Below are 11,907 nucleotides of genomic sequence, written 5' to 3'. Positions count from 1 at the left end.
ATAAACATCACATGCAATCAATATAAGTGATATGATATGGCCATCATCATCTTGTGCTTGTGATCTCCATCTCCGAAGCACCGTTGTGATCACCATCGTCACCGGCGCGACACCTTGATCTCCATCGTAGCATCATTGTCGTTTACGCCATCTATTGCTTCTACGACTATCACTACCGCTTAGTGATAAAATAAAGCAATTATACGGCGTTTGCATTTCATACAATAAAGCGACAACCATATGGCTCCTGCTAGTTGCCGATAACTTTGGTTACAAAACATGATCATCTCATACAATAAATATAGCATCACGTCTTGACCATATCACATCACAACATGCCCTGCAAAAACAAGTTAGACGTCCTCTACTTTGTTGTTGCAAGTTTTACGTGGCTGCTACGGGCTGAGTAAGAACCGTTCTTACCTACGCATCAAAACCACAACGATAGTTCGTCAAGTTGGTGTTGTTTTAACCTTCTCAAGGACCGGGCGTAGCCACACTCGGTTCAACTAAAGTTGGAGAAACTGACACCCGCTAGTCACCTGTGTGCAAAGCACGGCGGTAAAACCAGTCTCGCGTAAGCGTACGCGTAATGTCGGTCCAGGCCGCTTCATCCAACAATACCGCTGAACCAAAGTATGACATGCTGGTAAGCAGTATGACTTGTATCGCCCACAACTCACTTGTGTTCTACTCGTGCATATAACATCAACGCATAAAACTTAGGCTCGGAGGCCACTGTTGGCGTACGTAGTAATTTCAAAAAAATTCCTACGCACACGCAAGATCATGGTGATGGCATAGCAACGAGAGGGGAGAGTGTTGTCCACGTACCCTCGTAGACCGTAAGCGGAAGCGTTATGACAACGCGGTTGATGTAGTCGTACGTCTTCACGATTCGACCGATCCAAGCACCGAACGTACGGCACCTCCGTGTTCAGCACACGTTCAGCTCGATGACGTTCCCCGGGCTCCAATCCAGCAAAGCGTCGGGGATGAGTTCCGTCAGCACGACAGCGTGGTGACGATGATGATGTTCTACCGGTGCAGGGCTTCGCCTAAACTCCGCGACGATATGACCGAGGTGGAATATGGTGGAAGGGGGCACCGCACACGGCTAAGGAACGATCCGTAGATCAACTTGTGTGTCTATGGGGTGCCCCCTGCCTCCGTATATAAAGGAGTGGAGGAGGAGAGGGCCGGCCCTCTCTATGGCGCGCCCTAGGGGAGTCCTACTCCCACCGGGAGTAGGATTCCCCCTTTCCTAGTCCAACTAGGAGTCCTTCCAAGTAGTAGGAGTAGGAGACAAGGAAGGGGAAGAGGGAAGAGAAGGAAGGAGGGGGCGCCGCCCCTCCCCCTAGTCCAATTCGGACTAATTAGTGGGGGGGGGCGCGCGGCCTGCCTCTCCCTCTCCCCTAAAGCCCAATAAGGCCCATATACTTCTTCCCCCGTATTCCCGTAACTCCCCGGTACTCCGAAAAATACCCGAATCACTCGCAACCTTTCCGAACTCCGAATATAGTCGTCCAATATATCGATCTTTACGTCTCGACCATTTCGAGACTCCTCGTCATGTCCCTGATCTCATCCAGGACTCCGAACTCCTTCGGTACATCAAAACTTATAAACTCATAATAAAACTGTCATCGAAACCTTAAGCGTGCGGACCCTACGGGTTCGAGAACTATGTAGACATGACCTAGAACTGTTTCCGGTCAATAACCAATAGTGGAACCTGGATGTTCATATTGGCTCCTACATATTCTACGAAGATCTTTATCGGTCAAACCGCATAACAACATGCGTTGTTCCCTTTGTCATCGGTATGTTACTTGCCCGAGATTCGATCATCGGTATCCAATACCTAGTTCAATCTCGTTACCGGCAAGTCTCTTTACTCGTTACGTAATGCATCATTCCGTAACTAACTCATTAGCTACATTGCTTGCAAGGCTTATAGTGATGTGCATTACCAAGAGGGCCCAGAGATACCTCTCCGACAATTGGAGTGACAAAACCTAATCTCGAAATATGCCAACTCAACATGTACCTTCGGAGACACCTGTAGAGCTCCTTTATAATCACCCAGTTACGTTGTGACGTTTGGTAGCACACAAAGTGTTCCTCCGGTAAACGGGAGTTGCATAATCTCATAGTTACAGGAACTTTGTATAAGTCATGAAGAAAGCAATAGCAACATACTAAATGATCAAGTGCTAGGCTAACGGAATGGGTCAAGTCAATCACATCATTCTCCTAATGATGTGATCCCATTAATCAAATGACAACACATGTCTATGGTTAGGAAACATAACCATCTTTGATTAATGAGCTAGTCAAGTAGAGGCATACTAGTGACATTATGTTTGTCTATGTATTCACACATGTATCATGTTTCCGGTTAATACAATTCTAGCATGAATAATAAACATTTATCATGAAATAAGGAAATAAATAATAACTTTATTATTGCCTCTAGGGCATATTTCCTTCACGTACGTAACAGCAGCAGGAGCAGAGGCACTGGACTTGCTCAGGAACCGGTGACGAGAGGAGGAAGTAGTTCTGGTGCATCTCTCTGAGAGGAGCGACCTCCCTTTCACGGCTCAGCTCATTCCCGCAACCCGCGGCGTGGCGTGGCGTGGCGAGGCGGGCGGCAGAGGAGCGCGCGTAGATGTCCCTCTTGTTCTAATGCTCATACAAGTGGGGAAAGAACCTCCCTTATAAGGAGGTCCAACTCCCACTCAACTAGTAATGTGGGACTAAACATTAGTAGTATCACTTGCCTTGCACAAATGGGTTAAGTGGGCCTTTAGGATTTATTTAGAAATTTCTGAAATAGTTATTGGGCTGTCCTAAAAAAGACTAAATTCCAGCCGTTTCCTTATGATGTTGTTGAGGTCTATCCAAAAAAAGAAATAAGAAAAATGCCTCATATAGATATTGCCTTCATCATCTCGTGCTCAAAGTGGCTCGATCTCGTTACAAGTTGGGCATAAACCCTCTTTTTCAGGTCGACCCTTAACACGGCTTAGTCTTAGCTCCCTCGACTTTTAGTATGAACAGAGCTGAGCCTAATCTAACTCGCTCAGACTCACTTGTTTGCGGCCCTACCGACAAGGTTGGTGCTTCCACTTCGCCCGTTCGTTCGTTACCCAAAGTTTGGTGCCTCAGCCCGTATGTCACCCCCTCTGATCCAGGCAGCCATGCTCACATGGCCGGAAGCGTTGATGACACCCTACCTGGGTACGCGTGCACTACAAGCCCAGCAATTTACACCATACCACCGTAAGGCAGTACAGTGTGCCGCACGACACGATGGAGCTCAAATCCCTCCCGCAGATGCTGTTGGCAAAGCCGTTCTTACCAAAGGAAATGCAGAGGAGATCCTTTGCTATACGAAGTCTAGTTTGAATCCGTTTGAAGACGTGAATGGACGCGTTTTCCGTGGATCAAGAGTCCATGTAGTCAAAGGTCAACTCACTCGTCATCCACAAAACGGACGCTCGAAGCAATAGCCACCACCGTCACCGTAGACCGTGAACATTTTTCTTTGTAGACCACTGTCTCGAGGTAGGAGCATCTCCAGCCGTTGGCCCCTCATGCTGCTCGAAAAATCGTCGCCTGGGGACAAACCGGCGCTAAAATCGGCCTGGGGGCGATCGGTTCCCAGCTGACGCCTCAGGGTCGGCCCCAGGCGCCTGTTTTTAATTTTTTTTGAACATTTATTTGACTAAAATTCGATGAACGGGACAAATATTCAACGAAACAGTGCATTGCCTCGGCGAATTCTTACATAGATAAAAAACTTAGAAAAAACAAAGAGGCCGCACTACAGGCTGAATAACGCGCTGAGAGAGTCGAAGTTGTCGTCGTCGCCGACGCCGCCGTTGTCCTCGTCGTCCTTCTCCTCCTTCATGCGGCCGCCGTGCTGGACCCCTGCCCGGGGTCGCCTTGGCGGACCGGTGGCGCTCGTCGCGGCCACGGCGCCGAGCGGCGAACTGCTCAAAGGCACGACGCTGGCGCTCCAGCTCCGTCCGCGCCCAGTCTTCGCGCGCCCACTTCAAGGCCGTCGCGTCGTCGAGTCCTGGCTCCGCCTTCACGGCGGCAAGCCATGGCTCCGTCTTCACGATGGCGGAGCCCCGACTCCGTCTTCGGTGTGACGAAGCGGGGAGGAGCCGATGACGATGCCGGCGCAGCGGGTGCGCCGGCCGAGCGGCGTCTCCGCGGTCTCGGCCTTGACGCCGAACAACGCTGACGACCCAGAGGAGTGGGAGGAGGAAGAAGAGGAGCCGGGACGCGCCAGACGTCACCGCGCGCGCCGACTACTTCGCCGACGAGGTCAACCACGTGCGGGCGTCGCTGACGGAGGAGCAGCGGGCCCTTCCGTCACCGGCGCTAAGCTTCCACCGCCACGGCGCGCGCATGTCGGGAGGCGCCGGGACGTTAGCCTCGAACAACAGGTACTCGTGCAACGAGCGACGGCCGAAGCCATTGGTCGCCGCCCCATCGCCGGTGAACCTCTCGCCCATCGTCGTGGTTGGGCACGGGGACAGAGCGGAGGAAAGTCCGCGCAGGGGGAGAAATCGGCGGCTGTGGGCGGGGTGCGGCCATAGGCAGGGGGAGGCGCTGCTTCAGCGGCCGAGGTGTGGATGTCGTGTGTACGCGCGGCGGGAGGTGGTGCATCGCCGCGCCCGCGCCACCCGTGAGGAATCAATGGTAGGCTGACCAGCGGCAACCTCGGCATTGATTCCCCGCTGGAAACCGATGCGGTGAGGACAATGAGGCGCGTGGGTTGCTGACCCGGCGGGCCCACCGTTCTTTTGCGCCAAAATCGATTGCCCCGGCGCCCCAGGTTCGCGCCGGGTCCGCCGGCGCCAGTTTCGGCCCAAACCAACAAAAAAACAGGCTTCTGGAGGCGCGACTAGACCGATTTTTGCATGTCGACCGTTGGGGGCGTGGCTGGAGATGCTAAGTCAACAAGGGCTCCTCACCACAAGGTTTGCATGTCGACCGCACACAGCAAAATAAGCACCTGATGCTACACCAGTAGTAAGAAAGTGCCTCTACAGTAGTACTCGCTCCGTAACTTAAAACCAGACGTTTTTAGACACTATGACTGTCAAAAAACGTCTTAATGTATACTCCCTCCATCCCAAATTACTTGTCGCAGAAATGGATGTATCAAGACGTAACTTTTGGTTCTAGATACATCCATTCTGCGACAAGTAATTCGGGGCGGAGGGGGTATTAAGTTACAGAGGTAGTAGTAAACTAGTAGTAACAGCAAGGCACAACAATACTACTGTACTGTAATCCATCATGGAGGGGGTTAACATAACATTCAGCGAAACAGTAGTCAACTTCCACGGCGGAAAACCGAGTCTTCTCACGCAAATACATACCACGGCTCAAGAGTTTACAGTGAATATATGGACGAATCACCTGATTGTGCGTTGCTTGTTTTCATTCATCAGGGATCGAACAGAGCATCTTGAGCAATCAGTTTCAGTTTATTCTTAACAACGAGTGGCGGCTTCAGTCACCGCTGGCACACCCCTTGCACCCGCAGTGGACACATTCTATCACCGTCTCTTCCCTGAGGTGCTTGGGGACCCTGCAGACGCAGGTGGTCGCGAAGTTGTGGTCTCGTGTCTGTATGCAGCGGAGGCAGCAGAGGCGCTCATAACCTGGCTGCAAGAGACAAGAGAAAAAAATAGTTAGCAGTGCGCCATGAGAATGTTGAATTAAAGCAATTGAAGCAGCTGTTACAAGGTAACCTTAGCATTGAAACTTGGTAAACTCTGGTGATTACTATACAAACTAGAGAGAGAACTGAACATGATCCAACATACTGTAAGTCTGTAGCAAATACGAGCAGTTACAACAGCACACCAGTAACAAAAAATCATCATGGGGTACTTGATATTCAGGCAATATGTCCAATTGCACAGGTCAGGAGCAGGGGCACTTCTCTGTCTGAGAGAGAACTGAACATGATCCAACATACTGTAAGTCTGTAGCAAATACTAGCAGTTACAACAGCACACCAGTAACAAAAATTCATCATGGGGTACTTGATATTCAGGCAATATGTCCAATTGCACAGGTCAGGAGCAGGGGCACTTCTCTGTCTGAGTGTGCATTCGTAAGTTGATAAATAATACTTGCATAAAGGCCATGGTGCGCAAAATAGGTGCAAGTTGATATGGTCCGTGTGCAAGGAAGGTGCATCTGAAACGAACTAATCTTAATTACTCCCTCCGAATCCATATTACTTGTCGCAGCTTGAGTACAACGTTAGTACAAAGTTGTACTAAAGTTGCGACAAGTAATAATGGATCGGAGGGAGTATATATTTCATGAGGATGGCTGAAGTTCAGGTGTTTATAGTCTAGCAAAACTGGAACATAATCACATAATCAGAAGTCCCAAGAGACAACAAACTGGAGAAAAGCATCCACCACAGTTAGTACTTGATACAAGCCCAAAATAATGCATGCCTAAAATGATCAAGCCCACCAACCTTTTTCCATTTAGCAATCAGATTTTTGTCTGCATAACCTTGGTCCAAGCAAAACTCATACAGCTCCCTTTTTATCTCCTTCCTTCGATAGTAGAGATCATATATATAACGGCTCTTTTGGTGAGAAATACGGAAGATTGGCCAGAGAGCCTCACACTTCCTCTTCCCATCATGTGTATCGTTCTCGGCTGCATCAAAACATCACATTAATAACATCCTGTAGCAGGAAACAGCAATATACATCTGGAAAAAGATTCAACAAGCATTAAAAATTATACAGATATGCACACCTTCTCTCATTTTGGCTTCCAAATCACGGAGAGTTGGTTCAATAAGCTCCCATCCTTCAGGATACTTCACACGGCTCGTCTTTATCTTAGGCATGCTGCCTCAAGGGAATAAGCTTATTAGAACACGAACCTGTGAGAAACATAGGGCGTAGGTCATTTAAAATGCTTGCAAGGTACTGTAATTAGGTTGCACTTTTCAATTGCAAGTTGCCGTGCATAATAAAGAAACAGCAGAGCAACCCAGTGGTAGAAAGTTTCTCCAAAGAGATGAACAACACAACACATATTGGATAATTGGAATATCCATATTATACAAGCCACCCATGTACTATGACAGTGCCACTGTGCAACCATGCTTATTGGTTCATCTCATCTCAGCGCGCAAGTGCTAGGAAGCAAGAATAGCCTGCACTAGGGAACTATCAGCCTAGTGGGATAATTTCTCCGACGAATTAGCATGCCCTTTCTACTCTCTAATGTGCACAACAACACTTGGCCACTCATCCAGCATCTCGGATGTGGATTGCTGCACTAGTCGATTCAGAGGCAGGCTTATTAACAAGGGGCATCGACTGAAGTACCCAGCCAGGACATCCCCAACGCAGTAAGAATTTTGTTCTTCGAAACTAAACTGCAACTAGTAAAGTAGTAATCCAACACGCAGAAATCTAATCCTTAACAAGCTGGACGAACTGGAGCATCCGTCCTAGAGGAAATTTCTCGGATTAGGTCACCCATGACAATTCGGGCGAGTTAGGGTTCGTCGCCACGGAAGAAATCAATCTCAAGCACTGACGGATCCCCGCTCCACGGCGGTCAAGTAGAGAGGGGGAGGAGGAGGAGAGGGAGCGGTGCGAGAGAAGAATACTCTACCTTCGAGCTGCCGCGCTTCGGTGGAAGGGGGCGGTGTCCGGCGGCGACGGCCCGACGACCAGACGAGGGGGCGGAAAGTTGCGTTGGATCTTGGCAGGAGCGGGCGGTCTAGCGTGGCCGTTGGGGAGGGCAGCCGTTTGCAGCAAGTCCAGCCCAGTCAGTCATCGCAGAGTCGGTATCTTCAAATAGGGGAATTTGAGGATTTGCCACACCTTATTTTGCAATTTGAGGATTTGCCCCCTGTTTTGGTTGTAACCCAGGATTTGCCACACCTTATTTGAAAGATTGAGGATTTGCCCCTAACACGACTGGCCCACAACAACATGACCAAAATGCCCTTGTGTTTGAGGAACCCAGTCCAAACGTTGCTCCGATAACCCTCTCATATCATCCTACCGGCTACCTGTACCTGCGGCGGCGGCTACCGGGCTACGGCGGGGGCGGTGATCTGCGGCGGCTACGACGACGGCGACCTCGATCTCCCCGATGGCGGCGACCTGGTAAGATCCCCTACTACCCTACGTTCTTAGTGACATAAGTAGGTACAGCAGCTATATTTTCTTGTTTTCTGAACTGTCACTTTATTTCTTCCAACACCCGATGTTTCAGCCCATCAATCTTTGATTAATAGCCCCATTTTTAGTCAGGTTGGGAAGGAAAGAGCATGGACCCGCGCAAGAGCTCTGGAAAGGCACAACACGATGCGTCATCAGCAAGCTCGGGGAGGCACGGTAGGTAGCAGCAGCAGCTCGGGAAGGCAGCACACGGTAAGGCCGCAGCAAGCTCGGGAAAGCACAACAGGGTGCAGCAGGAACTCGGGGGAGACTTCCGAGGCTGGTGTAGCCACTGTGAGGTTGCACGCCGGCGACGTTGCGCAGTGGCCAGCCGCCAGGACGAACAGAGTACGGGAACAGCGAGCTAGGGTTCATGCCCGATTGAGGATAACTAAAACAGATTGGGTTGGGGGTATTTTGGTCACAGAATTTGTACTGTAATGTGCCAAATGAACCAAAGAGTACATTAGGGGCAAATCCTCAATCTTTCAGCAAAGATGTGGCAAATCCTGGGTTACAGCCAAAACAGGGGCAAATCCTCAAGGTGCAAAATAAGGTGTGGCAAATCCTCAAATTCCCCCTTCAAATATGTCTATTTTGCCCCAAGAAAACACCTCCAAAACCGATAATTCAATTCGAAACCCGAACTCAGATGAACAGAAAATTTAAAAAATTCAAAAAAAATGATGCAAGATGCTTTTTGCGTGAACTCGGTGCAAAATTTTGTTAAGCTTGGGAGCTCGTGGAAAAAAAGGCAAAATCAGACGTTGACAGTGCATTTTTTATAAGTTTCTCGCTCTTATTAGCGTCATGTCTCTATATTCATTTTACCAAAAAAGGGTATTTGTTTGATAAATTTTAGTTTTTTGTATTTTCATTTCTCACCCGAACTAACACAAAGCTTTATATGCCACCTACTCACAAAAGCGACAATTGCATGGATGGCGCAAGAAGCATCATGATTACCGACAAGGTTTGTCAAAGCAATGGAGTGACAATATGTCGGCGCTTTTCCTGCAATATCCCCTCCTTCAGGTTGCAAAAGTTTTTTTTTTCAAAATGGCGGCTAGGGCATACACCTCCCCTTCAAGCACGACCGGCGAGTCTGTGGATTCACCTCCCCTTTATCTATCGTTTTGGTGGCCGGTTATAGGGCAGAGAATCCCAGTGCTTCTATTTTGGCTACTAGTTTCCTCGCGGGACGGGATTCAGGAGGGTGGTGGTGCTTCTTCTTCGAGTTGGTCTTCAGAGCTCCAATCCTCCTCGAGGTGGTCTATTTGGATGTATTCAACGAAGTTCTAGTGTAGATTCTTGATGTCTCATTGGGGCGGCGAGGTTAGGATTTCTCTTTGTACATGTGCAATGGCGAGATCTGGTGTCAGACACTTTGGATTGATTCAAGATTCAAAGCGAACGATTGTGGCTCATTGGTCCCTAGGGGCACATGCACAAAGGCTTTCCTAGTGTCCTCAATAACGACACGGCAGTTCGTAGACACGGTGGTTGCTCGTTATGATGACGGTAATAGTCATTCGATGCTCTAGGATCCTTGATATAACTTTTTATTATGTTTGGGGTGCTTTATACTTCTTGTGAACTTTTATAACATATTAGAGCAGCATGTCGGGTGGCATGAAAGAGCAAAACATCATGAGGGCATCATGCTATGAAAAAACCTGGCCCATTGGTTGCTCATCTACCTGTGTTGCATAAGAGTGGTTGCTACATCTATTTGTGTCGCATTGTAGTGAAGCGTGTGACATGATCATCATGAAGGAAATATGCCCTAGAGGCAATAATAAAGTGATTATTTATTTCCTTATTTCATGATAAATGTTTATTATTCATGCTAGAATTGTATTAGCCGGAAACTTAGTACATGTGTGAATACATAGACAAAACATATTGTCCCTGGTATGCCTCTACTTGACTAGCTCGTTAATCAAAGATGATTATGTTTCCTAACCATATACATGTGGTGTCATTTGATGAACGGGATCACATCATTAGGAGAATGATGTGATGGACATGACCCATCCGTTAGCTTAGATTATGATCGTTACAGTTTCATTGCTACTGCTTTCTTCATGACTTATACATGTTCCTCAGACTATGAGATTATGCAACTCCTGAATATCTAAGGAACACTTTGTGTGCTACCAAATGTCACAACGTAAAAGGGTGATTATAAAGGTGCTCTACAGGTGTCTCCGAAGGTGTTTGTTGGGTTGGCATAGATCAAGATTAGGATTTGTCACTCCGTGTTTCGGAGAGGTATCTCTGGGCCCTCTCGGTAATGCTCATCACTATAAGCCTTGCAAAGCACTGTAACTAATGAGTTAGTTGCGGGATGAAGTATTACGGAACGAGTAAAGAGACTTGCCGGTAACGAGATTGAACTAGGTATGATGATACTGACGATCGAATCTCGGGCAAGTAACATACCGATGACAAAGGGAACAACGTATGTTGTTATGCGGTTTGACCGATAAAGATCTTCGTAGAATATGTAGGAACCAATATGAGCATACAGGTTCCGCTATTGGTTATTTACCGGAGATGAGTCTCGGTCATGTCTACATAGTTCTCGAACCCATAGGGTCCGCACGCTTAACGTTCGATGACGATATGTATTATGAGTTATGTGTTTTTGATGACCGAAGTTTGTTCGGAGTCCCGGATAAGATCACTGACGTGACAAGGAGTCTCGAAATGGTCGAGACATAAAGATTGATATATTGGACGGCTATATTCGGACACCGAAAGTGTTCCAGAGAAGTTTTGAATAAAACCGGAGTGCCGGAGGGTTATCGGAACCCCCCCCCCCCCGGGGAACTAATGGGCCACATGGGCCTTAGTGGAGAAAGAGAAGGGCGGCCAGGGCAGGCCGCGCCCCCCTTCCCCCTGGGTCCAAATTGGACTAGGAGGGGGGCGGCGGCCCCCTTTCCTTCTCCCTCTCCCTCTCCTTCCTTCCCCCTCTTCCCCTCTTGGTGGAATCCTACTAGGACTAGGAGGGCCCTCTTGGTGGAATCCCTTATTGGGGCGCGCCCTAGGAGGGTCGGCCAGCCTCCCCTTGCTCCTTTATATACGGGGGCAGTGGGGACCCTAGAACACACAAGTTTCTCTCCCAACCGTATGCGGTGCCCCCTCCATAGTTACACACCTTGATCATACCATCGTAGTGCTTAGGTGTAGGACCTTGAAGTATGTCTAGAGGGGGGTGATTAGACTACTTGACCAATTAAAAACTTAACTTTTTCCCAATTTTGGAGTTTGGCAGATTTTAGCTATATTTGGACAAGTCAAGCAATCATCACACAATTCAAGCAAGCATGCAAAGAGTATATAGCAGCGGAAATTAATGCATTAAACTTGCAAGAAAGTAAGGGGAAGGGTTTGGAGGATTCAAACGCAGTTGGAGACACGGATGTTTTTGTCGTGGTTCCGATAGGTGGTGCTATCGTACATCCACGTTGATGGAGACTTCAACCCACGAAGGGTAACGGCTGCGCGAGTCCATGGAGGGCTCCACCCAAGAAGGGTCCATGAAGAAGCAACCTTGTCTATCCCACCATGGCCGTCGCCCACGAAGGACTTGCCTCACTAGCGGTAGATCTTCACGAAGTAGGCGATCTCCTTGCCCTTACAAACTCCTTGGTTCAAC

General features: G+C 48.6%; 1 protein-coding gene across 2 annotated transcripts; it reads right to left on the bottom strand.

Moving 5' to 3' along the window:
- Positions 1 to 5,281: 5,281 nt before the first annotated feature.
- On the bottom strand, positions 5,282 to 7,884 carry LOC123135111 (protein BUD31 homolog 2). Of its 2 annotated transcripts, none has more exons than XM_044554220.1 (4): positions 7,690 to 7,884; positions 6,817 to 6,946; positions 6,527 to 6,714; positions 5,282 to 5,694 (listed from the first exon to the last, which is right to left on the bottom strand). In XM_044554220.1, the coding sequence occupies exons 2-4, from the start codon at positions 6,908 to 6,910 to the stop codon at positions 5,539 to 5,541; spliced, it is 438 nt and encodes a 145-aa protein (XP_044410155.1). In that variant the 5' UTR covers positions 6,911 to 6,946; positions 7,690 to 7,884; the 3' UTR covers positions 5,282 to 5,538. The 2 variants fall into 2 exon arrangements, with proteins under 2 accessions (XP_044410155.1, XP_044410159.1); XM_044554224.1 differs by having other exon boundaries at positions 6,817 to 6,911; positions 7,690 to 7,854.
- Positions 7,885 to 11,907: the final 4,023 nt, after the last annotated feature.

Source organism: Triticum aestivum, chromosome 1B (genome assembly GCF_018294505.1).
Source record: "Triticum aestivum cultivar Chinese Spring chromosome 1B, IWGSC CS RefSeq v2.1, whole genome shotgun sequence".
In the NCBI taxonomy this organism is placed as follows: Eukaryota; Viridiplantae; Streptophyta; class Magnoliopsida; order Poales; family Poaceae; genus Triticum; species Triticum aestivum.
The sequence above is the reverse complement of the archived record's forward strand: the minus strand, read 5'-3'. Positions and strand labels throughout refer to the sequence as shown.